This window comes from Pungitius pungitius, chromosome 1 (genome assembly GCF_949316345.1).
Source record: "Pungitius pungitius chromosome 1, fPunPun2.1, whole genome shotgun sequence".
NCBI lineage: Eukaryota > Metazoa > Chordata > Actinopteri > Perciformes > Gasterosteidae > Pungitius > Pungitius pungitius.
Genome location: NC_084900.1, coordinates 32,956,551 through 32,983,060, shown reverse-complemented (window position 1 = coordinate 32,983,060; position 26,510 = coordinate 32,956,551). Strand labels below are relative to the sequence as shown.

Here is a 26,510-nt window from a genome sequence, read left to right as displayed (position 1 = left end):
CCTTATCACCTCTCCTTTAAAAAGCTATTCATCTCCCGGATTTAAGTGTCATTCTCTGTCCCTTCCTTCATCCCCATGATCAATTGGAAATAGATCAGTTAGCAGAGTTGCTCTTCCCACGGAGGGCTGAACCAAAGCAGTGAATCCTAGAAGAATTAACAGACCCTGCAGGAGGGCTGGGAGGCTTCGGGGCTCTGCAAGTTATTTTAAGGGCATTGCAAAAATTGGGATGCCACTGAACACACACCTCCCCCTGAATTAAGATGAGAAAAACCCGCTAACTAAATATTGATCAGTGAGTGACAAGCGTTGAAAGGATTTGTGTGCATTCACTGGCATCAACCTTTCAATCCAAAGACCAGGAAATAATGAATTTCTATGAGTTGTTGCCCCCGAGAAATCCAAACTCATTTCAGCACGACTAAGTCCATCGCTCTTCATTTTTTTCCTCTCTCTCTGGTTTTCTGCTCCATATATCTGCTCCGAATCACAGCTTTGCAATTCTTATCAGCTTGAGGGGAAATTGAAACGTCAGTGTTGGGTGAACACCATCACCTTTTCCATTGATGGCTCCCGTCGGTTGATACATATCTCAAACCAGGCAAAATATTTAGTGGGATATCTTATCTTATTACAGAAAGTGAGCGTGGCAAACTTTTTTTTTCTTCTCCCAATTAACGATATTGTTCTTGCACGACATATTTAATTACATTTTTATTAAACTTATAACAAAATATCCAATGTAGGGGATATTTTAGCCAATGCAGATCCTTGTTGCACATACACTGTTGCTCACCTGGAGAGCCTTTTTTATTTTTTTTTTACTTCCCATTGTTTGTTTCTTAGGTTCGAAGGACAAAGTTACTATTCCAAGCTCAAGCTATCCCAGACTTTCCGAATCTGACGGGCGCTCATCTCCCGTCTCTCCGGCCTCTGTCTTTCTCTCTACCTCGGAACCGTCCCCATCTTCACCCAAATCTGCCCCCGTCCTCGATGAGTTCTCCGCGGCGGATCACAGGGCGCCCGGGTCTCCTGGCGCTGGGCGGGAGCACGGTAGGCAGGCGAACAGATCGAGAGGACAAAAGCTCCCCGAGCACAACCACAAGCAAACCACCGACCCCAGCAGCGAGGTGGCTAGTCCCAAGAGAGGCCCTGAAGGCCAGGTAGATCCCAAAGAGCGCTCGGAGAGCCCCCGAAAAACTGAGCGAGGCCACGGCAGATCCCTGGAGGATGTAAGGAAGGACCGAAAAGTCCAAGGGCAGCGAGAACACCGCTCCTCCAGCCCCAGAAAGAGAGAACACGAGCCCGCTGCTGGGGAGCCCCGGAGCCCCCGGCGTCCAGCTGGCCAACAGCCCAGGATTGCTCCTGGAGAAGGGAAGGACTGGGGGTCCAAGGGGGAGGATGGCGCCCGCAGGCACGAGAGGGCGGCCGCGGAGGGTGGAGACAAAGGTTTTGGGACCAGTGATCGCCACAAGAGGAGCAAAAGAGCCGAGCTAGAGGCGGCGGCGGCACACAAATCCTATTCTCAAATGCCCAGGGAGCGGGTCGCGTTGGATGGCGATGGTGGTACCCTAAACCGGAAGAGCAGAAGAGAGAAGGGGGACAAGGATGCTCGGGAAAGCAAGCGGCACGGGCCAACGGAAGAAGAAGAAGAAGATGGAAAGGATCCGAGGGGGTCAAGCAGTAGCCTCCAGGACCCCAGCTGCAACGGGACCACCACCAGCAGCAGCAAGAAGTCTCCCATCACCCCCGGCCCGTGGAAAGTTCCCAGTTCTGCCAAAATCCAGTCCCAAGTGGACAAAACGTACGCAGACGTCTGACCGTCCTCGCTGCGACTCACTGTGTTTATGAAGAAAAAGCTGAGCCCCCGAAAGATGGACATCCAGAACGGAGGGATTCTCTTTTCTTTGACAAGGCAGCGTAGCTTCCCATTGCTTATATATATTTTTGTCACACAGTTTGCCTCGGCCGGTCAGTTTGCCTCAAAATGCTGGTGTCAGATCTGACATGCATGCTTGCACCTGCCTGAGTCTTTGTACAGTGCGCAGACATGCGGGGGAACGGGTCAAGCTCCGTGTGGGACTTTTGGACGCATCGCCGAAGTCTATTTTTGTGCCAATCAGAGACTCTGGTTAAAAAGAAGATCACTGTGAGACCGTTTGTGGGCTATGAGAGGAACCGCTCTCGCTCTCTACCCGCCTCGCCTGAAGGATGCGGCTTTTCTTGTTTTGTTTTTGAAGGTTTTAAGACCTAGTCATGCAGTGACTTGGCTTTTCTCCACGGCACCGTAGCTGTCACCGTTGGATGTAGTAGAGACGGTTCAGTTTCTCTTCAAATCGGCTGCCGAGGTGTTCCGAGAGGCCGACTTGAGTTGTGAACGGGTTTGAGCGACTCTCTTCCTGCACACGGCGACACTCTATGACCTCCATCAGCTTCCCAGACGACCCCTGAGCTTTACACGCATCAATCAGCAGACCGGATACTTGTGGGTATAGTTCCAATGTTTGTTACATGTGTGTTCGTAATAAAGCATAGTGTAATTTATTGAAATGATATGGAAACAAAAACAATTACGGCACATATCCAGGCTGAGTCATTTCACTTTTGATGTGGACTTATTGATAGAAATAGAATGTGTAGATAGGCATCATTGTCTAAAAATAATCTTATACAATCTATACATTCTACTTCTAAGATATAACGGTGTAAATGGTCACACAAGACTGATTCATAATGTTGTCTACTGTCAGCAGCACTGTATTTTAGGTCCCATGGCAATGTGCATAGGTATACATAGGTGTACAAGCAGACTGGTAGACCTGTGTATTTTAGGTAGCGCTGTAGCATCGACTATACTTAATCAGAAAAATATATTCTTTCACAAAACGATTTCACCTATTGACACATCATTTAGATGAATTAACGGAGCTTGATTGAAGGTGGCAAGTCTGCCTTCAACTTATAAGAGATATTTTCGTCATCACAAATATAGGCACAAACAATATTGTTCCTCCTAGCCTCTAAATCTATTTTTGCTTATTTTTATGTAGTATATGAACCAATGTAATGTGAGAGGGGTGGGGGGGGGGTATGTAAATGTTTGTTTAACTGTTCATTGTGGCTGTCATGTTTGTGTTTTAATCCAAACTCCCTCTGAATGCAGTTAATTTTCCACACAGTGAGAGAAAGTCTTCCCCAACATGTTGGTTGCAAGCACAGTGTAAAAATGGCTCAACTGCTGTTTGAAAATATACACTATGGAGTTTATTCAATTAAATTGAATGGGGATTGAAAGCAAATTCATAGATACATTACATTTATAATTTATTTGGATCAGCTGTGCACTCTGAAGACCAAATTCGTGTTGTTTAAATGTCACTAGCGTGGAGTACAGAGACACCTAGTGGGTCATAAAGTCCTGTTCTTAAACTCTTCCTCAGCCTGTAACACATGCATCTCTCGGTCTGTGAGACCACTTACTAATTTATTGTCCACTTAATTGTTGACATGATGGGCTACTGTTTACTGTCTTCTATTTACTGTTCATGACATTACCATGTATGATACTGTGGCCTTGCATTGCTCATATATATATATATATATATATATATATATATATATATATATATATATATATATATATATATTACGAGTGTTTTAGTTTTGACATCATGGTAGTTGTAAATGTTTATAAATTGTACAGCACCTGTAAAAATATTTGCATTCATGCTGAAAAAAAATCCCCTGTAAATTGTTTCATTATTTTTTTAATTAAGGGAGCTGAGAGTAAAATATATAAAATGGGTGAAAAGTAATAATGTGGTCATGGCATTCTATTCATGCACTGATAAATAAAGGTTTACTGAATACACACGACTGCAGTTTTTTTTCAATTGATTTAAGGGATAATTTTGTACTGAAGACACGACTTTTTTTTACCTGATTATGATATTTTAATTTGAAAAACGGTATCGTCATTTGGGTCCTCCGTTGTATCAGCTCGTCACTGTGGAGTTGGATGAATGACGTCGCTTCTGCCTCGCTCAGCGCAGCCATTGCGTCAGCTGGGCAGCAGTGAGCGCGTGCGAAGTCGCACGCAGTCGGCACGGTGTACTCAAACTCCCATGAGGCGCCGCAATATCAACAAACTACATGACCCACATCTCCGTGCGTTGCGCGTGCGCAAACAGACCCACAATACAGGAAATGGACTACAAACTAACGGGCAGAGGGACTACAGGTCTCCGGGCGCATGCGCAATAGCCTCACCGAGCCCTTTAAATTCAGCCTACGTGCAAAGATGGCAGCGCAAGTGGACTTGCTCCGGCCCAAAGTAGAAAAAGAAAAGATGAGGGACGGTCTTGATAGATTAATTAGAGAGAAAAAAAAGAAGAAGAAAAGGGACCTGTCGCCGTCAGCTGACAATCGGGAGAAGTCCGCGAAAGAAGAGAAGCAAGTGAAGCTCCATCACCACCACCACCACCATAACGGTGAACACCGGACGTACCAGCTCCAGCAGAACCCGAAACCCCGCAAGTTCAGCGCGGAAAAGCACGTCCCGCAAAGCCGACACCACCAGCGCCATCCCTGTCACATCGGCGGTCTGACCAATGGCACAAAAAACCTACAGCCGACTTTGCCTCCTCCTCCTCATCCTCCTCCTCCTCCGGGGAAAGTACCAGAGCTGCTGCAGAATAACCAGAAGAAGAAGAAGAAGCAAACGGTGCTTCCCGAGCCACCTGCGCTCTTCACCTTCACGCCTCTGAGAGCGGCCAAGGCCGAGCAGAGGGACGAAGACCTGCAACTGAAGCTCAAGAAGGAAAACGCCGAGGCCAATGTGAAACGCGTGGAACCTAAGAACAAAAAGGGTGAGTTTTTTAAATTTAATGCATGACAAAAATATGTAGGGGTGTATATATATATATATATATATATATATATATATATGATATTTCAATTGATCTAAGGGATCAAACAATATGACTGTTTAGTCTCTAACATGTATAAGGCATATATATGTATATATATATATATACAGTATATATGTAGATATAGAGATATAGATACATTTTATTTGTGTTTGTGTGTGTCTATTTGCACTGCTAAGTTATTGATATATTTATAATGCCGGGCCCAAATCACATTCATTTGTTTTCAGTGGCCAACTGTAAATAACTATGTATATAATAAATATGTTATAGCTATGTAGCTATATATAGCTATGTGCACAACAATGTTGGTGAGGAGATGCTGATTAACAAATTAAGCATTTAAAAAATAATACTACAATGTAGTTTTCACGCCTTCTGAGTTCCATTCATCTATGCACCTGCAGAGCCAAGGCCCCGCAACGAGAATGTCAAGTCTCTAACACTGGAGGAATATCTCCTGAAGAAGCGAAAGAAGAAGAAGAAGAAGCACCACGAGGATGAGCACAATGCCAAAAAGGTCCGATACGTGCACAACAAAGCTGTGCAGACTGTGTGTGCAGGGCTCGGGGCGGATCTCACTCTGCCCGTTCGCTCTGATCCGCCTCGACCTGGCACCGTGAAGCAGGGAAGCAGAGAGAGCGCGGACAGCCACCATCCCTGCCGCCGGGCTCTCAAGCTGGGACGCGTTCCCTTCCTCTCGCACCAAGACCACCACATCCGCAGCACCTGCCTGCGGACGGGCACCTGGTGCGGGCGCTTCATGCACGAGGAAAGGCAGGCCAACGGCGGGGGGTCGGTTCTGCACGCGTACGCCGACGAGATCGCGCGCCTCGGCCCGGCTGAGATGGAGAGCTTTTCTCGGGAGTTTCTGGAGTTGGCCTTTGCCGAGACACCCAGAGGTGCAGCGTCGTATGCCTTGGCGGTGGTGCACGGTGCAGCCGCCTTCCTACCGGACTTCCTGGACTACTTTGCCTTCAACTTTCCCAACACACCAGTCAAGATGGAGATACTGGGCAAGAAAGACATCGAGACCACGACTATGGCCAATTTTCACTCTCAGGTACGTCAAAATCACAAACAAACACTTATTTTCAGTAGTCGTTTCCTATACGTATTTATCGATACCAACTGGGTAAAACGGAATCTATAGTATATTGCATACTTTATGGTATGGAATGAAATGGGACACACTAAGAGACATAACCTGCTTCTCCTGTCCTAGGTGAGCCGGACGTACTGTTCAGGGACGTACCGGTCTGGACCCATGAGGCAGATCAGCTTGGTGGGAGCTGTAGATGAGGAAGTCGGAGACTATTTCCCGGAGTTCCTAGACATGCTGGAGCAGTCACCCTTTCTCAAGGTAAAACAGAGGCAGATTTATAAGAAAAAGTTTCCGTATGTAACTCATTAAGAGTTATTCAAGCCCCTGAATGAAGTATGTTACCCCATTGCTGATTGATTGTTATTCACAATATTGTCATCGCAAACTAAATCGACTACTGCATTCGGTATTCCCTTTTTACACGGTTGCCTGTTATCCTGTTTACTCAGAGCGCCGCGTGTGTTTGAATACCTCTCTGTGCTCAGATGACCCTGCCGTGGGGAAGCCTCTCCAGTCTGAAGCTGGACTGTCGCTCTCAAAGTGACGACGGGCCCATCATGTGGGTGCGACCGGGAGAACAAATGGTGCCCACTGCCGACATGCCCAAGTCCCCATTCAAGAGACGCAGGTACGGCTCCAGCTGCAAAAGAAACACACATCGCAGTTCCTTCTCCGTATCATACAAAGGGCGGAGGGGAATAATCATCAGCTCTCCTCCTTTTTTCGTCTAGGTCCATGAATGAGATCAAAAATCTACATTACCTGCCAAGGGCCACTGAACCCAGAGAGGTCCTGTTTGAGGACCGGACCAAGGCCCATGCTGACCATGTGGGCCAGAGCTTTGACTGGCAGAGCACTGCTGCTGTGGGGGTCCTAAAGGCCGTCCACTTCGGAGAATGGTGAGCGAGGTCGATAGAGCTAGAAGAGTCGGGGATGTGGAAAAACTGCGATAATACCGAAAGCATTCGATGTATTGATCGATGCCGAGAGAATTATAAAGAATAATACCACCCTAACTTTTATTGTCCTCTTATGTATTGATGTTATGTCTCTGTGTTTTATGCATTTTGTGCATCTGTTACAGGAATGACCAGCCTCGAATAACCAAAGACGTCGTGTGTTTCCAGGCCGGGGACTTCAATGAAGTTGTCCACAGGCTGCAGCTGGACCTGTATGAGCCCCCAGTGTCTCAGGTGAGAAGAGTCCAGTGAGATCCGTGTCTCAGTATGATTGTTAAACTCCCGGGAGCATCGACTGAAGCGGCTGTATGTCTGCACGCAGTGTGTCCAATGGATAGACGATGCCAAGCTCAACCAGCTGAGGAGGGAGGGCGTCCGCTACGTCCGGGTCCAGCTCTGCGACGACGACATCTACTTCATCCCGAGGAATGTCATCCACCAGTTTAAGACCGTGTCTGCCGTCTGCAGCCTGGCCTGGCACATCCGCCTCAAACAGTACCACCCAGGGGAGAAGAACAAAGAGGAGGAGGAGGAGGAGCAGCAGCAGCAGCAGCAGCGGCCCGGTGACCTTGGCTCGAACTTAGGGCGATTCTCCTTTTCGCCCCCCGCCAGGCACGACGCCACCGCAACCCCCTGTGCACGCCCACAGGCAGAAAGCATTCAGGGGGGCGTGGCCAAGACTGAAGAACTGGAGTTCCAGAGGCCCGCAACACCTCCCCGGGAGCCTCAGGCCGCTCCCCCACAGCCCACGAAATCAACCCTGCTGCCCCCGAGGTACCAGGATCCCCGCCTTTTCTCAGAAACAACGGACCCCGGCTGTGCACCTTCACAAGGGGCCGTCCTTCGAAAAGCTCTCGGCCACACGACAGCGTTCCTCAAATGACTTTCTCTTTCCGCTGTGGTGAGAGTGAACCCAAAATAGGTGACACCCGTGTCAATCAGAAAGCCATTCACACTCTTTGCTTTGTCTTTAAATGTTGCTAAAATGTTTGATATGTTTTTAGGCAAAAGGGGTTTAATGGACTTTGTACAGACATTTTGTTTTTAATATTCTTATATTTTTGATTGCACCGGACATGGAACTCATGGCATGTGAAGAAGCTTTTATTAAGAGACTGACTGTGGCCACGCTGCAAGTCGTCGAGTCAACATGAAACCCTCGGCTGTTTCTCGCTTTGACGGAATAACTTCATCAGAGATGGAAAGTCTGTGATGTCGACGCATGAGATTGACATAGTGTTTTATTCATTTCAGTGATAAAGGCATATACACTAACCTTACCCAGGAAATGATGTGTAGTTTCCTGAATGATTGATGACTGCAGTCTGCATTGGTTACGGCCAGGAAACAAATCAAAATAAGCCTTTTGTTTTAAATATTTATTTTAAAAGAAGAAACATTTTTCTTTGGTAATCATCCAATGAATCTTCTAGCATTTGCCACTTTTTTCAGCTACAGCTATAATTAGGGGGACACGGTCCTCTTTCGCACTGTTGTGTACTCTTTCTTAAATTTGAGCTCAGCACATGATCACAGTTGAATAACCAGTGCTAAATATTTCAAATTATTGCCTTAGTATGGGGGCGTTTCTAAATGATTGTTGAATACTCAGAATTCTTTCTTGAGGTGTGGAGTGTGTCACAGGAATTTTGTATGTAACTTTTTAACTGGTTGGTTTTCTGTTAAGATCAAATGGTGCTCATGTGATGCTGTTTATCTTGGTTACCTGGAAGAAACCATTACTCAATCATAGTGTCATGCTTACAAAATCTTATTCAGCAGACGGGTTGTGTGAGAAATATGTCTATAAATATGTATATGTCTGTATTGACACACTAGCTCCATGTAGAAATTAGTTGACAGATACCATGTCTTTGTCTTCTCTTGTGTTGCTATGTTCCCGCACCATTGATGGATGTTATTCATGTTTGTACTGAGGCATTTTTAATCTGTGGTTTCAGTTTTCCGGGGTGTTAAGTTCAATACAATACAGAGATCCGAGGGGAAAAAAGGGAAAAGAAAAAAGGAATGCAGAGACTTTCTATATTTTTTAATAAATAATTTTGTGTGAAACCAAAATTAACTGTACAGTTACACCATATGCATAGTGAGGATACATCCCATTCACTGTACCTTTTAACGTATCACCACTGCTTTAAAATGGTTTTAAAAACTACAGACTGATGCGAAAATGATTTCAGAAAAATAAAACAGATTGACACGCGGGGAACACTGCTAGATATCTAGTTTGTTGTCTCTATAATAGAAAACGTGAGAACGAACCAGATGCGATTTAACAGTTTGCGCATTGCACGACAGAAGAACCAATGCACACCCATCAAAACATATTTTAGTTTAACAGCGTTAAGCATTACAAGAAGAAGTGTCAACTGCAGACCCCCCCCCCCCCTCCCCCTTTCTCCCCTTTTTATTTTTTCCACAGTTTGTGAGTCAACATCCAGGTCACCGGTCCGAGTTGCCGTCCACGTTTGCTCCTCGATACAAAAGGACATCTCCCTCGTTTAGGTGCTGCACAAAGTGCATCACAGCTGGAGACCAGATGCTTCCTGTTCTCGGCTGCTGAGGGTGCTGCTGTGCTGTGCGACACAACGGCAATCTTTCTTCAGCTTCATGTTGATCAGCGTTACGAGAACAGGTTCCAGTTTTGATATTTCTAGAGATGACTGAATGTCAATCCCAGGTCTCTGGATAACTCCTCGGGCCTTTTGGCTTTCCGAAACGGTTCCCAAAACCTGTGGAATTTGAAGACGTTGTCATAAAATTTCGATATATTATATGGGTCAATGATGTATTAATGTATCATAATGCATAATATCTATATATAGACGGAGGCCTACCAAACTTGAACAACGTAGACGAGAGGCCGTGCGATGGCGGTTGTGATCCAGGTTGATTGGGAGGCAATGGAGGATCAGCTTTGGCTGTTAACAAAGTTTTAAAACATGTTCATCCTTACGCACATCAGTTCATTTATCGAGCTAAACAGTTAAATGGACACTTACGTTTTGGTTTGTTTCTAAAAAACTTCAAACTCTAGGAAAAAGGAAACAAAAACATTGATTTCATTTGGCACATTTTGAAAAGGTTCCCCTGTGCGAGCCGCGTGTATCTCCTGCGTTACCCTCGTCCGAGACATGCCCTTCTCGCTGCTTTTGTCACAGTTGTTTCCTGATGTGTCGGTGTTCACGGAGGCAATGTGGTTCAGATCATGCTGCCCCTCTTGTGCTGATGAACACAGAGAAGGGAAACGAAATGATTAGCCCCATTTTGAAAACGGACCTGATGGCGACCCGCACCTCCTTGCTCCACGTGGACTTGTGAGCAAAGACCACCTGTGTTGAACAACGGTTTTGTATGACAGACATGTGCAATACGTTTATTTAAGGAAATATGTGTCTAATAATACAAAAGCGTGTGTGTGGAAGAGACTAGTAGCGTGGAGCGTAGTTTTTAGCCCCATCTAATGTCTGAAGCAACTCACCACTTCCTGCTCCGGCCACAACCACAGGGGGTGGAGCGGGCTGCCGAAACGCAGTGAGGGGCTCTGCAGTGGAAACGCAATGTTTTAGGTCGACCATGAACAGGACAACAGCTAACAGTTGCATTTTCCCAGTCAGGCTTTCCTTCCTTGATTAGGTAAAAGTGGTTTAAGATAGTTTATTGTTGAAGAACTACAAAAAAACACCTAATTGTGCTTCGTCATTACACTTTCCTTCATTTTGGTTAATGTGTGCACATACGTGGGAACTGTGGCCCACAATACGACTTATTGACATCCCCTTTGGAGAGCAGAAGAGGACATTGACATTAAAAAGCTTACCATGTCTGAAAGAGTTGGGTCGAACGCTCTGGGGGGGAAAGAAGAAAAGGAAACATTTGAATGCCCTAAATACTGGAAACTTGTTTTTCTATTTAGGCTACGGTTTAGTGGGCTTACAACCAACCACCCCCCCCCCCCCCCCCCACCCCCCCAGTGCTGATATGACAGCCGTTACCTTGCTTCTGCTCATAACAACGTGGTGGAACTTGTCGGGCTGAGCGGTGCCATCCCACTCGGAGGAAAGGCCCACCCTCGGGAAAGGCCGCGTTGCATCCAAGGGCGGCAGGCTGGGCGCTGTTTTCTCCTGAACTGTTGGTAAAGAGCACATAGCTTAGATAACGAGTTTTTACAGCATGAGTTACAACGTGTTTCTTTGTTTCAAGGAGGCGAGGATACACTTACGCTCCTCTGTGGTGAGGATGAAGGACTCGGGGGTTCTGTCAGGAAGAGGAGGAGTCAGGCTCTCCTCCGCTGCACACCCAATGATACAATTAACTTCTCATTGCTTATTAAATAACAAGGAATTCATTTTTTCTTTTTGTGTGGGTGGGTATGTTTTCTCTTGAAGTAGCATTTTTCATGAGCTTACTTGGGGGAAGCCGCAGAGGAATCGGTGGATCCGGAGGTGGAGAGGAAGGGTGGATGTCTGTGGCAGTTGTACTTAATGCGAGATCATGATGTCTTGCCGCAACTGGAGATATCACAAGAAAGTACTATTCAAATAATCCCATACGTGTAGTAATTTCATAAAAACTGACTTATATTATGATATTATCGAAAATGTTGAGTCTTTCTGAATAGCTGGCTTCATTTCTAGTCTTTGCATTTCGCTGCATGAAATAAATATCTTACCTGTGAAGGTCATTTTTGGTTTAAGACTCTACAAAAAAAAAGAGAAGTAGGTTGCTGTTACAAACCACCATTTTACATTAGAGCAGAGGAAAGTGTCTATTTCCCCTTTTATTTGTGACGCTACATAACCGGTATTGCCCGGGCATCATCCGCATTCTCAACTGCTGAGTTGTCCTTACCTTACTCCTCACCCATGGTTTCGTCTCGCTCTGAGGTGAGGTGGCGGCTGGCATCGAGTCACCAGACCATTCTGAAGACCTTCCTATTCTGTTGAGCATCGCTGCCGGGCTGACGTCTGACCTGGGCTTCACGGGGGCTGAAAGGGCGTTTAATTGTTAGATTTGTGAGTTAAAACTTGCATTCGGAATTGTTTTTGTTGACTGTGATTGGTGAAGTCACCTTGGTCAACGGGCAACTCAAATGATTCGGGGGTTCTCTCAGGAAGTGGGGGGACAGGTGAGGGGGGGTTGCCTGGAGAAATGTAACCATAGTTTGTAATGGATATTTTACCTAGCACTTCAACAGTTTAACAAAATAATTGCGTTATTAGTCATCTTCAGACATGTGGCACAATAAGAGAAAAAAAGGATAATTCAGTGTGCAGATAGTTTTTTCTCACTTCCCAACTCCCTAACAGCCTCAGCAGCATAATTGGGTGGAATGACGACTGTTAACTTGTCAAAGGGATCTGAATGCTCTGAAAAACAAGAAAAAAATAACATCACATCCAATGCATTCTCTTGTATCCAGGGCATATATCCATAGAGTAGGCTTCAAAACAAACTAATGATGCACATTGCATCTATTGTCGTCTGCACTGTGACCACCAACCTGCATCCACAGCCATTACATAGGATTCAGGGGTTCGTTGAGGTAGGGGAGGTGGTACCTCCCCATTTATATCACTTTCAACAGTACCTGCTAAATGCACATCAGTTATTGCAAATATCTACAAAATGGAAATATACTGCCCTGTGGTCTATGTAGTCTGGACTAACATGCACACGTGTGACTGTTTACCTGAGGCCGGAGAGTTAAGCTCCAGAGTCTGTTCATTAAGACACAGTGAGGGCGTGCTGGCGATGGAGCTTACTGTCCATCGCAAGGCGTCTTCATGCAAGTCAATGGCCGCTTCCTCTGATGAAGGGAAGCTCATCGGCGTGTCGAAGTAAGGGTCCTCCACCATCAGACAAATGGCCGCAGCCACAGCCGGTAAATGTGGAGGGCTCGCAGGCGGCGCGTCCTCGCTTTCCTCCATCCTCTGCTTTCCCGCCCGGGTCTTTGGCCCCTCCTGCGGGGCCTGGGCAGCGGTCAGAGCCCCAGGAAGTGTTCGGAGTAGGTGCCATTGTTCCTGGTCCCGCAGCAAGTCTTTAGATCTCGAGCCAATGTGATTTTCTGAAGCGGAAGGCAAGGGAGTGTGGTACAAAACCTCCCTCTCCTCTTCCAGAAGGTGCTGGAATTGTGGCCGCAGATCCAACACCTCACTCAAGTCGCAGAGCTTGGCTTCAATATTGGGCGTGATGGCGGATGGGACCGTCGGCACCTGGTCAGTTTAACACAGGAGTGTGAGTCAATTAAAACAATTTCACGCTCATGCACTCACGCTTGGCAAATATGTAAATGTGGTATAGTGGTGCATCATATTAGTAAAGCGCTAGTCTTATTGACACAACCTTCATCGTTTTTTGTCTGCAAATAAATAACTTCCCTGCCAGAACACGTGGTCCTGCCTTCGTGATGGTTGCGCTTGTCAATTTGTGGTGGATGTGTCACACATGTCTCCATTGTATTTTTTATTATGTCTAGCTAGTCAACAAGGTAGTGTTGATGATTGCTCACCTCATTGCTGCATGTCTCTGTGTCCACGGACTGCATGTATCTTTCAAACAGCACCTTGATGGTTCTGTACACCAGCTCATATTGTTCCTGAGGTTAAACAACAACAAAAAACCTGCTCTGTTAGCTGAGCCATTAGGCATGACACACGCACATAAATCATCCAAATATCTTTGACAGAAGGAGGCAACTGACAAAACGAAGTGCAGTTCTGCCAGTTGGAGGATTTGTAACAAGTGGTGCTTTGTTGAAAAGAAAAACCAGCGGCTACCTTGGTTTGAACCACAGAGGGCCTCTGGGTTCTCATGTTTTGAACCAAGTCATAGATATTGAAATCTGGAGAGATCATCTAAAAACAAGCACACAAAAAAAGCACAATTCAGCTTGAATCCTTACTGTCAAATTGACCTGACTTCAGATGAATAAATACAAACGTATTGTGGAACTGCAGGTATTTCTTACCCGTTTCTTCAGGAGGTTCCAGGTATAATCAATGACACAAAGGACTCCTGTTCTACCGCAGCCGGCACTACAATCACAGCGTCAAAAAGTCACATTCCAACCACTCAGCCCGTCTCCCGAGAAAGAGACGCTCGATTACGTAAATCAAATGACGTCATAGTAGAGTTGAAGACTGAGTCACCATGATGGCATTCATTTGCTTTCAAACACTGTCATGCTTATCTGATTTTTTTTTTTTTTTGGTGGTGGTGATTGTACTGCTTTGACTGAGCCGCACCCCTTCCGCACACTATGCAGCAAAATTCTTAGAGTTCATTTTACGGTGTTGGGCCAAAGTGTTGAAGTGCAGAGTTGAAATCACACTGCAAAAAGTTGATTCAACTCTTACAGAGTCAATTGTACAAAAGAGCTGGAGTCATCATCCAGTGTCAAGATCAGATTCATGTGCAACACTTAGTTGAGTATTGCTTAATTTCAACTAAGAGTTCAAATTAACTCTATAACAGTGTTAAAATGGCAACATTTTAAAAAGTGTTACATTGACACTTTGGAGTGTGGATCCCATGGGACACTTAAAAAGTGTTAAAATGGACTCCAATGGTGTTAATTTGAGTCTCCATTTTGCTGTGTATGCAGGTCGTGGGCATAGTCACTTTTAACTCCTTATTCAATCTCTGTGGTAATTGTAAAGGACACAGCTACAGTTAGTAGTTAGGATTGGATGGAAGTACAATATGAGACCTTTGGGATTTTGAAATGACATCTTTTGACAGCTACCTAGTGGTGGAATGGTTCAAAAGGAGGTTGGGGGGGGGGTTCCTGGTATGTAGGTTGGATCAGCCATTTTTTCAACATTCCCTTTTGACATGTCATCCCAAAAATGTAACTTCATTAAGTTTGCTCGCTTCGAGATTGCGTTGGTTTTAAATCAGCCAAAGAGTAGGATTGACATTGTTTTATGAAATAGTAGAATCTTATGAGTAGTCTTGAACAAAATGATCATGGATATATTTTTTTCAGATTTTTAAACACAATACTTTGTCTTACTCAGGAAGTGCCTAACTTCTAAGGCCTAAAGTAGAGGACGTAGACACTCCGCCCACACAAAATACACAACAACTCAATCACAACCAAGGTATGACTCTTCAACAAAGTAAGCTTTGTCCAGCAGTTACTGCCATAATACTAATAATACTTGTTGTCTCTTAAGTCTTAAAATGTGTTTAATTTTTTATTTTTAGGATATTTATATAGGTCGTTGAATGTTGAAGTGTTTGATCCATATTACGAAGAGGCTGCCTCTCCGTATAAAGTGCTAAATCATTCAGAGCCTCGATGTAGTAGACAGATGAATATGTTGAATATGCTATAAGATATAATATAATATTTGGACCGAGTCTAGGACCTTTCTGGAAATTTCTAGATGCTCTATGTATTCTTGAACGCCCGATTGAATTGACCATCACTAGAATAACTGTTTAATTTATCAAATGCAAACAGACCACAACAGCCCTGCAATTATCTATAACAGTTGGGTCAGGATAGTTTTTCTTAAAGGATTTTAGTTCCATAGAAAAGCCTGACCTGCAGTGGATGCAAAGGGGAACATTGTCATGGGGTTGATAGGAACGCATCTCGTCCAACATGTCCAGAATGGGAGGAATGGAGTCTGGTACACCGTGATCCGGCCAGTTGAAGTAGTGCAGCTGTTTCAAAGTTCGGGTACACTGTAAAAATGGAAGGATTGTAGACAAAAATGTAAGCTTCTTTTTTAAAAGCATAACTGTTCTTACTTTGCTTTTTGCAACTATGAAGGATAAATGTTTACATTAATGATTAAAGTAAACTATAGTAGATCCTTTCTAAAAGGTGTCAAGTACGACTACGTGGCCTTTTTTAGCAACACATTTATCTGGTAATATCTTGCTGGTCTCGGGAGAATTACCGATTACTTATGCTCACAGTAAGTGTAGAGTATAAACACTACTTACATCACCATATGTCACCCGTAACGTCCTTGTCAGATAATCTCCTTTGTTTTCCTCAGAATCCTGTAATAAGTCAGCAATTCATCTTCAAGGTCAATATTTATTCTTAATGCTTTATGTGTTGCTTGTGACAGATGCTGTGTGAAGATACTTTGCGATTACTTTGTTAACATGTTATGGGACACTTCTACAAAAACCTTTCAAAATAGGAAGTGTGACAACAAGAACATAAATACTCACACAGTGAACTGTGAAAGGCTCACAAGAAAATGGCTGCTCTTGATTTTCTGGCCAGTAGCGCTCGCACTTTTTCTTCAAAAAAAAAAGAAAGCACACTTTTAAACACGTTTTCATTTTTTACGCACGTTTTGAAAACGCAAAAGACATGGCTTGAATGTACAAATGAACAAAACGCATTTCCTATTCATATTGTGTGGAATTTGGTGAATGAGCTCGGATGGTATTCAGGCAAATGAATAAGTGAAATGCGGATATGTAGAAGATCCTGTTACCTTTCCCATCTCGAATTCTCGACAGGCCATTGTCACGACCTATGGCCAAGCAAAGGGTCAGCTCAGGTAACCAAACAATCAGTTTTGAGATCAACATGGTGTGTTAGAAAAAAACCTTTTGTGTGCACAGATGACAGGTGGGTCATACCTTGATGTTGTACTCCCAAAGCATCCTCAGGAAGTCCAGTACAGTGTGAGGCAGAGGACCCTGGGTAGCAATGTAGGCCCTGGACCCTGACACCCCCTGGAGACCAAGCGCAACATGTGGTCAAGAGATAGTTGTAACATTTGCTTAAACCATATTAGTTTGCATAAACGTACAAATGCAAGGTATAGAAAGATTATACGCTGTTCATTTACCGTGATGAAACTGGCGTTGACGTAATCGCTGTCATTTTTTGCTGTGGTGAGAGTGAGCTTCACTCTGGTGTGATCAACTGAAAGGAGACAAATAAGAAGTTGGAACATCAGCGTCGCACAGCTAAGGTGGATTTGACATAGCTGTACTTCATAGCCACATGACCAAAAAATAATATAAAGAATTAGTAAAGAAATGTTTGGTATTTGTGCCTTTTTCTGCAAGGATATGTTTTACATTGTCCCTTGGTTAAAAATATTAGAATACATATAGTTTCTAAGAAATGAATCAGATATCAACATAACTAGTCCTATTTACCTAGAAGAACATAACAAAAATATCCCGAACAATTTGGCTCACCAATATCACCATATCTAATTGCAAGTCATCATAAACATATCTATTAATTTACAGACGTGTTTCACCTATTATGCCATTTCATCATGGCATAAATATGTGTTCGCATATTTTCTTCTAAATGTCATGCGGACCTAAATAACATAAGCATATTTGAACCTTCTAAGTACTGTGTCTGTTTGGCATTGATGGGCCAGAAGTATAAATATATAGAGTTCAAAGGACTTTTTGTATAGATATATTTAAAGTAATATCATCAGTTATATCTTATCTGAACAGCCTCGACGCAGACAATGCAGAGATATACGTAAATGGCAACCTGCTAAATGGGTCCTGAGCAAAGCTTACAGGGAACGATGTCTTTGTATCGGTTCTTCTTGTTGTTCTCTGGTTTCTCTGCCGTCTTGGAGGGGTAGGTCTTTTCGGTGCGGTACTTATTCGACTGGCTCTTTAACCTCTGCAAAACAGGAAAGATGTACAATTCAACATTCTACAACAGCCTTTTGGCTACGTTGCACAATGTCAGAGAAGGTTTTGGTAACCCTTTGTATGCATAAAATGCATTACGAAGATACTTTTATTGTGTTTTAATCAATAAAAATAGGCATAACACATTATGTAACATGCTATAAAGACACATGCTATAAAGACTAGTCAATAATCATCTTATAATGATAATGTAGAATATAGTGATTATGTGGACTTTGTGTGCTATTTGTTGTAAGTCCTGACGTTTAGATTAAAAACTATACGTTGATCAAAAAGTGTCATCATCACGAGTTGTTAATGATCAGAAAACGTTGTTCTTTTATAACCTGATAAACAAACAAGATCATTTTACAATGTTTAGTGTAATGTTCTTGCATAGATTTAATATGATAACTTGACTTGAAGCAAACAGTGAGCAGTAATTATATTATTCAGTGATTGTAAGGCATCCATGAAAACATGAGTGACCGACCGATTATAAAGTAATAGGTTACTTCAAAATGCTGTATAATGAGTTATTCCTGTTGTTTAAAAGCATTATAAATGTCTGCAGCTTGTGGGTCTTAAATATGTTAGGAACCATCTTATTGCTCTGACACAGATCTAGTCATTTGTATTAAATTTGTATTATTCGAATCATTTAGGGCTATTTTTAGTCATTTGGTCTTACACGAGAAATAGAGGGAGCAGATTGCAGGGATGCTACATGTGACAAAAACGTAAAACGCTGAGGCATGGTCAGCGTTTATGAGATTCAACCCCATATGACCAAAATCTGTGACAACTGACACAATGACTCTGCGAGCACTTCCACGCAGAATTTACTGTGCGAAAGGTCGGGGCGCTCAAATTTGAAGTCGTGGCTTGTGCGGGCTTACAGGATTTGTTGAGACACTGGTCTTTTTGTTCAGACTCCAATTCTCACCGACACAGACGGTCTGCTGAAGGCCTTCGTTACTGTCCGTGCCGCTTACACTACAGAGTGCTTTTTGTTCGTAAAGGAAGTGATGCAATAGACCCTTTCCTCCGGAGTGGTCAGGCTGTGAGTAGCACGTGAAGCACAGGGGACCGTCCTCGGGCACTGGCGTGTCTCTCGTCACCATGGCAGCAGACTACCATGACTACTGAGGAGGCGTTTTTTGTTTGTTTGTTTTTTTGTATGTATGTAAGTGCTTGTGTGTGAATGCACACGCGGTGTTAACTCTGAGACTGAAACATGATGAATGAACATGCGATTAGACTATTGAATGATCTTTGTTTGTTGTTACAATTCATTAGCTCGTGGCTCCTTCATGTCCATCCGCATTCAGTGACTGAGTCTGAGTGCAAAGAGGAAGCACGAATGCGCTGTGTCTAACAGCGCGTTACTTCCTCGAACACGATTCCATTTGAGACATTTTGTAAGTCTGTGGAAAATGTAACCTTCCCCTCTCATTGAACTATATATCTATAACTATTAGTATGTTAACATAAAGATAGCTTTTAAAACATGTCTTCTGGTGATGTGATAACGAAAGCCACGACTTCCAAAAGTCTAGTAAGGGGAGGCTTCCTCTACACTTGTCGAAATAGTGAAATACTTCAACCAAATAAAGGAACAAGTTGACTCACCGCAAACTCCCCAGCGATGCCATTAGGTTCCTGGTTGTCCACGGCGTCCTGTCTCTCCAGCTGGACCAGGAGGTTCCTCAGTATCAGGGCCTGCTGCTCCATGGCTGCTTCCACACTGCCTGCAATAGGGCAGCTTTCAAAGGCATGTCAGGACACAAAGGTCCTCACCCAGGGGTCACGGATTAAGGCCGCCCGAGCCTCGGGTTCAGGGCTCCGGCTCTGCTGCTGCTGCACCGAGCACTTCTCTATTGCAACTGTCACATCAAGGAACTGCTGTGAGGGAACGTGTGAACTGTCTTTGTGGAAGCTAGAGTAAACCAACAGGTTCTGTGGTCAGATTAAAAAATATTGCCGCGCCCCTCGGGTGTCTCTCACTGGGTCCTAAAGTCACTCGGGTGTTTCATTAGTGAGACAGTGAGACAGTGGGACACAAAGAAGAAACACACACAAACACAGTGGGCTAAACAATTTTCACGTGAACATCACAAACTGTAACAACTGTTACGACCTAATGTCAGAGTACGGTGCAGGCGGTCTAGCCTGTTGGACTGCATTCAGGAAGGAGGGGTGGAGGAGGGATTTGGGGAGGGACGGAGGCGGAGGGAGCGGTGAAAAGAGAGTCTGCCTGATGATCCAGAAAATCCTGATGTTCTGAGCCAGCAATTAGCAGCAGAGAACTTAACTTCCTAGGTCCCGGATGAGCTGAACTATGACTGTAAACAGTGTAAAAGTGAAGATAGATGACCTTTAACATCGACTGTCGACCAAACTTCAATTATGTCCGTTTTTAACATCTTGGCCTTTCCTCCCGTTTTATTGGTTGCATCTTACATTTACACCACAAGAGTTTTAAATCTAATCCAACAACTGCTGATTGAGAGGAACTTTCTGTATAATACACTACAGTCAAGTCAAACAAATGGTTAAGTAGTTATAATGTTAGACTTTTCATGATCTATGTCCCTTGCACTTCAAAAAATGTTTGATTTTGCTGACTGTTTCTCCACAACAGCCATCTGTTTTCATAAAGCGGTGCATAGTGTTCTAAAAAAAATAACATAATGTAAACCTTTAAAACGTACCGTCATTTGTCCGGTGGGTGATCTGTTTTAAACTTTCATTTAGGACTAGGTTAAAGAGCTAAGGGAGGAGCTCTGTTTTAAGGAACAACGGTCATGAAGTCACACATACAAGACTTCCCTTTTATAACAACCTAGATTAAAGTATTTTTTTACGGTACGAAAAAGCTAATAATCAAATATATATGTACTGCATACGCTTATCTTACTGCTAGCATAATGCTGTGAAGGAAAACACTATGAGGACCGACTTACCAGTGGAGTTATCATGAAGTTCATGTGGGAGGAGGTTCTGCTGACACGCTGCACGCAGCAGGCAGCTGGACATCTGTAGTGTGGGGACATCTAGTGGCTTTGTGAGGGACCAACGCAGTGCTTCTTTTTCTGTCACTACTCACACTGGAGGAAAGAAAACACCACCTACCAGACCATCACAACCATCTTGTTAGCACAATGCAAATATCGTTCTAACTGTGCAGAAAATAATACATATTTGATTAAAAGTTATTCTGGATTTGGGGTTTTGTTTGTACTCAAAACAAAATGAACGGCTTCATACGCTGGAATCATTAATGACCCACCTGATGAGCATGATTATTTATATTTTATATTGGTTTACAATGGACTTTATTTGTTTGAAGTTTATTGTTGAAATCCAGTGTAAAGACAAGCGATTGCCTTAAATGGTTATTTCAAATGTGGAATAAACCACTTACACGTTAGGATATTAAAGGTTTTCTCACTTGATGATAAATGTATTTATCCTGTAAACCTGTGTCAAGGCGGGGAGGTGGAGAGATGGACAGGTAGTGGTTACAAGATGTGAATATGCATGAATGTTTGTTTCGGGGCATAACAGCGTGCAAAAGGACTTCTGCGTCACACAATGTACCTACAGGAAGTTATCATTACCACAGTCCACCTCTACTGCTTCCTGTGTGTTTACCAACTTTTCACTCTCCAACTTCAGACATCAAAATGAGGATGCTGTATCTGATTTTGCTATTCACTGGTGAGTAAACTATGATTTACAACTTATATTAATGATAGCAATGCTCATTGTATCTATATTCCAAAAGTTCTGAAAGAGAACCTTTTGGAAAAATGTAATATTGCTATTGATTTGGTTTTTTTGAGTGCAAAATACCTGTTTGACAACTAGTCATAGTCATTTTATTTATAATCTACACTTGATTAGTAACTTGATGAGAAGATAAGTAATAAATTAAATAAATTATACTAAAAGTCTCTGCTCTATCATTTGGTACAGTACATTAAATTGAGTAATTGAGTAATTAAATATTGTTGAAAAATGCATTGACCCTTGCTTGACCTGATTAGGCCATGTACTACTTTTATTAAGGCAGGTTCTTGTAAGAAAGAAACAATTATTATTGCCTAGAACAATCATTTCCACTACTATTTTCTTAGTGAGAACATTGAAGGGCTACATTCATGGTATAGTAACTACTGTGGCATATTTATAGACATATAAAGGCCTTATTTTAGGATAGGTGTAAGCATTTTATGATGTTAAAAACGGCAACTGAAACCTGTTATGTGAAGCTCACATACACAGTTAATAATTGGGGTGAAAAATGAATTCATTTAAATGTATTATTATTTATTTGGAACAACTGTAAACCAGACACTGTATCTGGTTGCTGTGGCTGGTTAATTCTAATTTTACTCGTGTCTTTCAGAAAGTCTTCAGCTCCAGTGTGATAAAAAGCACATCACACAACATGTTGGAGGTGAAATCAATCTAATCTGCTATTATGATCACCGATTCCGGTACAGTAAGAAGTACTGGTGCAAAGGGAACTCGGGAAACACCTGTACGATTTTGGTGGATACAAATAGTAAAACTGACGCCACTCACAGGTCTTTCATCGCAGAAGAGGGGAGAGGATTGCTGCGTGTGAAGGTCAAGGATCTCACACTTGACGACGGTGGAGTGTACTGGGTTGCAATCGACAAAATGTATGCTGACGTCATGACGTCCGTTAATGTTGTCATCACTGAAGGTAAGAAAAACCTACCTCCCTCCCTCCCGCGCCCCGAGTCCCCGATGCTTGGTCAGTGGCCCGAAACTATGGGGGTCGTCCACCCTCCCAGAAGCGGTCACAAAAAAAATAACGTGAAAAAAACGAACCCTTATTTAACTTTCCACAATGGTCAATTTTTCAACGGGAACCTTAAGTATAGGGATAACAAGTATTCTTATCTCGACCAGTACATAACAGAGTAACCATGTAGTGTCTCATTTCAGCGGCTGCGTCCTTCGCAGTCGACGTGGGCTGGTTACGACGACCGCAAAGTTTGAACCAAGCTGTCTCACAAATGAAGCAGGGGGAGACTGGGGGGGGGGGGGGGGGGGGGGGTACTTTCTGTTTGCGTTTTCTTTCTTTCCCACTCCCGTTGCCTAGCAACCTGCTGTATTTGACAGTAAAAGCCTTATAGGAAAAAAAGTAGAAAGTTTCAGCAAGAGGTAGTAATCTTATTATTTCATTTAATTGAGATATGCCGTGTGCATGGTGTATTTCAGGTAGAGTGAAAAACCATTTCCGTTCATTTGAAATTAAACTGGTTAAGCCATGTACTTTTAGGCGAAAGGTTGCGATCCTGAGGGAAAAGAAATGAATGAAAACAGTTAATAAAAACAACAGTAGTGAAATTATCATCAGAAAACGTATATTACATTGTAACAGATTTTGTAGTTTTTCCTGTATTCTTAAGTTCATGACTATGAATGTGTGCATTTTAAAACACCTTGGTTATCAACTTCAGGTAAAAATTTTCTAAAAACAAAACTGTAATGATATAAGTTTACATATTTTATTACTATGTATAGTTTGTAAGGCCGCAGGTGGATTTACATTGAAGGTGGTGGTGCGTTGGTAATAGTGTCACGGTTTGGGTTCATGTGTTGTTTTATTTTGTAGTTTCATGTTTCTTGTGTCCCTGGGGTAACTTCACTTCCTGCCTTGTCCTGTGATTGTCTGATTGTGTATTTAAGCCCTGTGTGCCTGGTGTCCCTTTTCGTGTCTTTAGTGCATGTTGCCTGTTTCACGTGGTGCATGTTGGGGCATGTCGTTATTCGTGGAAATTATTAAAGAGCACCTTTTGGAAACCGGAAACTCTGCGTCCGAGTCCTCCCCGGCCTCCACCTGCACGAGCCGCGCCGTGACAAATAGTGGCCCATAAGCACATATGTATTTTCCAAGTCTGAATATTGATCCAGGTGGTCACAGGTCCTCAGACGCATTTATGGATTGCTTTTTGAACTGTATTTCTAATTTCCAGCTGAAACGATTTTCTACTTTTTGACAGTTCCGGTTTCCAAACCGATGCTTCGTCCCCTGAGCTCTCTGGAGGACGGGTCCACCTGCCGGGGGAACCCACTGACAGTGCGCTGCGGTCCGACAGAGGGCACCGGCGTTGATTACGCGTGGTACCAACGCACACAACACAACCAATTTGTCCTTCAATACTCGTCAGACTTATACCTGAAATGCGACATGCTACGGGAGGACGGCGATTATTACTGCACAGCGAGCAATGGAATGAGCAGTCAGCAGAGTGACGTCCTGTCTGTGAAGGTGCTGATGCCTGCGGAGCGCGGCTGTAAATATGTTGTTACGTTGCTGGGTAAGAACAAATGTGATGTCGCACATCTCACTAAAACATCTTGCCCCTGCCTAGACCCGGCCCTGCTGTTTAGTAATGAACTAAAGTGTTTGATTTGACAATGGTGGCTTTGCAACCCATGACACGTTGAGTACACTGCACCTGTTGACCATGGGCTTGATTGACATAATAAAAATAAAAACAAAAAAAATAGCCGCTTCCGATATGAATGCACGATACAGTTTGGAAATGGGCTTGGCAGAATGGAGTGATTGGGAACTCTTGCAAAATCTTTACTGCACAAAGTCCAAGCACATAAAATAATTCCAATGTGATGTTTTTTTTGCTCATCAGGCCAACCCTTTTACGACTGTGAGGACAAAACGAGCACCGCCACGGCCAAACCTGCTCCTCCGACCAGCCGCCAAGTTACCATGACAGTCCACTCTGACACAACAAAAAGGTCTTTACCAATCAATCAAACTGATCCACATCCGTTTCTCAGCAGGTTAGTCTACACAATGAACAGAAACTATTTGATAAGCAAAGATTTAGGCCCACTGGCCTTTGCCATTTAGAGCGTGTGAAAGTGCACAAATTGTCTTTAAATAAATATGTCGTTAGCAACTTCAACGGATCTTTGAATGTGTTAACAAAGTTTGGTTGTCTTACATAAACATCACTAATGAAATCTTTGTTTTCACAGGGCATGGACAGGGGTGCCGTGTTGGTATACATTGCTCCGTTGGGGCTCTTTTGTGTCCTTATTGATAGTTTTGTGTGTCATAGTCAAATGCACCAAAGGAAGACGCAAAAGGGCCAAAAGGAAGAGGAGGGCTTGTACCAGGGTAACGGCCCAGTTGGCTAATTGACCTCATTTTTACAGCGGCAGTTCTGTGGAAGTCATATAAGCTTGTGCCACGTTTGTTTATGGTTTCATAAAACAGGATGATTCGTGAAGAGTCTGGGTCATGCACTTATTCAGCATGTTCGTCACAGCGCTCCACTGCAGCATTTATTATCACAGTTGAATACTTTTACAAGTCATCTGAGACCTGCCTAACTTAGCTTAACTAACTAACTAATTGTCATGCTCAATTATAAAGGTTACTATGATAATTTTGTGTTTGTTACGTAATATCAGAAAGCAATAGTTCAAAGAAAGGATACTTTTTCAATGTCAGGTGAGAAAGATGACTATGACAATTGATGGGAAAGGAGACCAGTTGTTGCTCTCCTTTTCATTTCTTATTTGTGCATTTACATTTATCCGATCAGGCAAATGCAGTTACCCTCAGTTTATTTTAATTCCAGCATGTTTACAGTTGGAAGCAAACCCACAAATCCTGACCAAAGTGCGTCTCTCGTCTCTATAATGCTCAAATAAAGTAGTCCAAGCACTCACGCTGACTTTTAGTATGTTGGCTTTATGTTGATACACATAATCTGATTTGACAGACTATTCAATGAAAGTATGTGTGTAATCATTATACATGTTAATAAAGCGTACTGTTTTTGCAAATTCTGTTTCAGTAAGTGTACACCAAGTACAGGTAGAGTCTATTTATTGTATGAGTGACGCAGCCGTATAAGGATAGTTAAGCAGATTCTGTAGAAATACAAATACTTCTCCATTTTTTTTTTCATCCAATCTGTTGCTGATATTGAATGATGATTCAGCGGTGAGGTTTTTTTCTGGCATGGAGGTTTCCTGTCTAAGTTTGGTAAATAAAAATCCAACGATTTGGCAGAGAAATATGGGCAGTGGCTTAGCTTCCTGTTCGTTCCATTCTCATTGCTAAGCTGCAGGTACCACTGACGTACCACTGAATTCTCAAGCTAAAAATGATTAAAAATGCAACTCCCCATTTGAAAACTTCCCACATGAGTCATGTCTTATGTTTGTGACTCAGTGGCAGAAGAGAAGAATGGACGGATATTTTATTAAAAGTAGGGGGAAGCACATCACTTCCTCATATTGACCATGCCTGGGTTGGGTCCATTTCATTGTGTTCTCGGAAGCCTTTCTGTGAAGTCTCCATTGTTACCATAGAAATTGTGGTGTATTCTGATTGGTCCTAATACGAAACATACCTACAAGGAGTTTACGGTCAAAGTATTCCTAGAAAATAGAAGGAGCAGCGTTCATATTCATGTTTAAAGATCTTTACATATTATAAAAATATGTTGCTAGGGCAACAGAGATTACCTGTTAACAAAGATTACCTCCAGTTTGCATCTGTATTGAGAACATTGCAACAGGAAATGCAAAGGGGCCCTTTTTATGTTTCGATCCAATGCAGCAATAAATATAATGTTAGTAATTGAAAAATCCAATAAATCACTCCATAATTTTGACAAAGGTAAACCTTCAGTTCAACTTTTATTTCATGTGAATATAAATACAGGGTTTTTAACTGTTTCTAACCGTGTATTTCTAAAAAGTAAATAAATGAGCGTTTGAATGTATGGCAATTCTTATGAACTAACGTTAAACCTCCCT

General features: G+C 43.0%; 4 protein-coding genes across 10 annotated transcripts in view; 3 read left to right on the top strand and 1 right to left on the bottom strand.

Moving 5' to 3' along the window:
* The window catches only part of magi3a (membrane associated guanylate kinase, WW and PDZ domain containing 3a), a 77,941-nt gene extending 74,007 nt beyond the window's left edge, over positions 1 to 3,934 (top strand). For 2 of the 4 annotated variants that reach the window (XM_037480638.2, XM_037480640.2), the window contains exon 21: positions 847 to 3,933. In XM_037480638.2, the coding sequence (XP_037336535.2) occupies positions 847 to 1,820 (974 nt within the window). In that variant the 3' untranslated portion in view covers positions 1,821 to 3,933. Of the gene's footprint in view, positions 1 to 846 lie in introns of all 4 variants that reach the window. The other 2 variants (XM_062565382.1, XM_037480641.2) reach the window with 2 other exon arrangements.
* A 129-nt stretch (positions 3,935 to 4,063) lies between these two features.
* LOC119223363 (lysine-specific demethylase 9) lies at positions 4,064 to 9,134 on the top strand. The gene is made up of 7 exons (XM_037480647.2): positions 4,064 to 4,868; positions 5,336 to 5,991; positions 6,154 to 6,291; positions 6,519 to 6,661; positions 6,765 to 6,932; positions 7,118 to 7,226; positions 7,315 to 9,134. The coding sequence occupies exons 1-7, from the start codon at positions 4,253 to 4,255 to the stop codon at positions 7,873 to 7,875; spliced, it is 2,391 nt and encodes a 796-aa protein (XP_037336544.2). The 5' UTR covers positions 4,064 to 4,252; the 3' UTR covers positions 7,876 to 9,134.
* On the bottom strand, positions 9,132 to 20,745 carry ptpn22 (protein tyrosine phosphatase non-receptor type 22). Of its 4 annotated transcripts, none has more exons than XM_062565394.1 (27): positions 20,633 to 20,745; positions 19,299 to 19,417; positions 17,547 to 17,655; positions 16,844 to 16,920; positions 16,632 to 16,727; positions 16,484 to 16,522; positions 16,212 to 16,283; positions 15,975 to 16,034; positions 15,568 to 15,710; positions 13,984 to 14,050; positions 13,793 to 13,870; positions 13,525 to 13,611; positions 12,706 to 13,228; positions 12,517 to 12,606; positions 12,305 to 12,382; positions 12,085 to 12,156; positions 11,865 to 12,001; positions 11,686 to 11,713; positions 11,423 to 11,524; positions 11,236 to 11,304; positions 11,009 to 11,142; positions 10,834 to 10,861; positions 10,495 to 10,557; positions 10,135 to 10,238; positions 10,016 to 10,046; positions 9,851 to 9,934; positions 9,132 to 9,745 (listed from the first exon to the last, which is right to left on the bottom strand). In XM_062565394.1, the coding sequence occupies exons 1-27, from the start codon at positions 20,703 to 20,705 to the stop codon at positions 9,684 to 9,686; spliced, it is 2,625 nt and encodes an 874-aa protein (XP_062421378.1). In that variant the 5' UTR covers positions 20,706 to 20,745; the 3' UTR covers positions 9,132 to 9,683. The 4 variants fall into 4 exon arrangements, with proteins under 4 accessions (XP_062421378.1, XP_062421383.1, XP_062421384.1 ...); XM_062565399.1 differs by having other exon boundaries at positions 12,517 to 12,603; XM_062565400.1 differs by lacking the exon at positions 20,633 to 20,745 and adding an exon at positions 20,381 to 20,481.
* A 610-nt stretch (positions 20,746 to 21,355) lies between these two features.
* LOC119223492 (uncharacterized) lies at positions 21,356 to 25,989 on the top strand. Its single transcript, XM_062564355.1, has 5 exons — positions 21,356 to 21,389; positions 22,081 to 22,404; positions 23,711 to 24,028; positions 24,362 to 24,515; positions 24,714 to 25,989. The coding sequence occupies exons 1-5, from the start codon at positions 21,356 to 21,358 to the stop codon at positions 24,877 to 24,879; spliced, it is 996 nt and encodes a 331-aa protein (XP_062420339.1). The 3' UTR covers positions 24,880 to 25,989.
* The last annotated feature ends 521 nt before the right edge of the window (positions 25,990 to 26,510 follow it).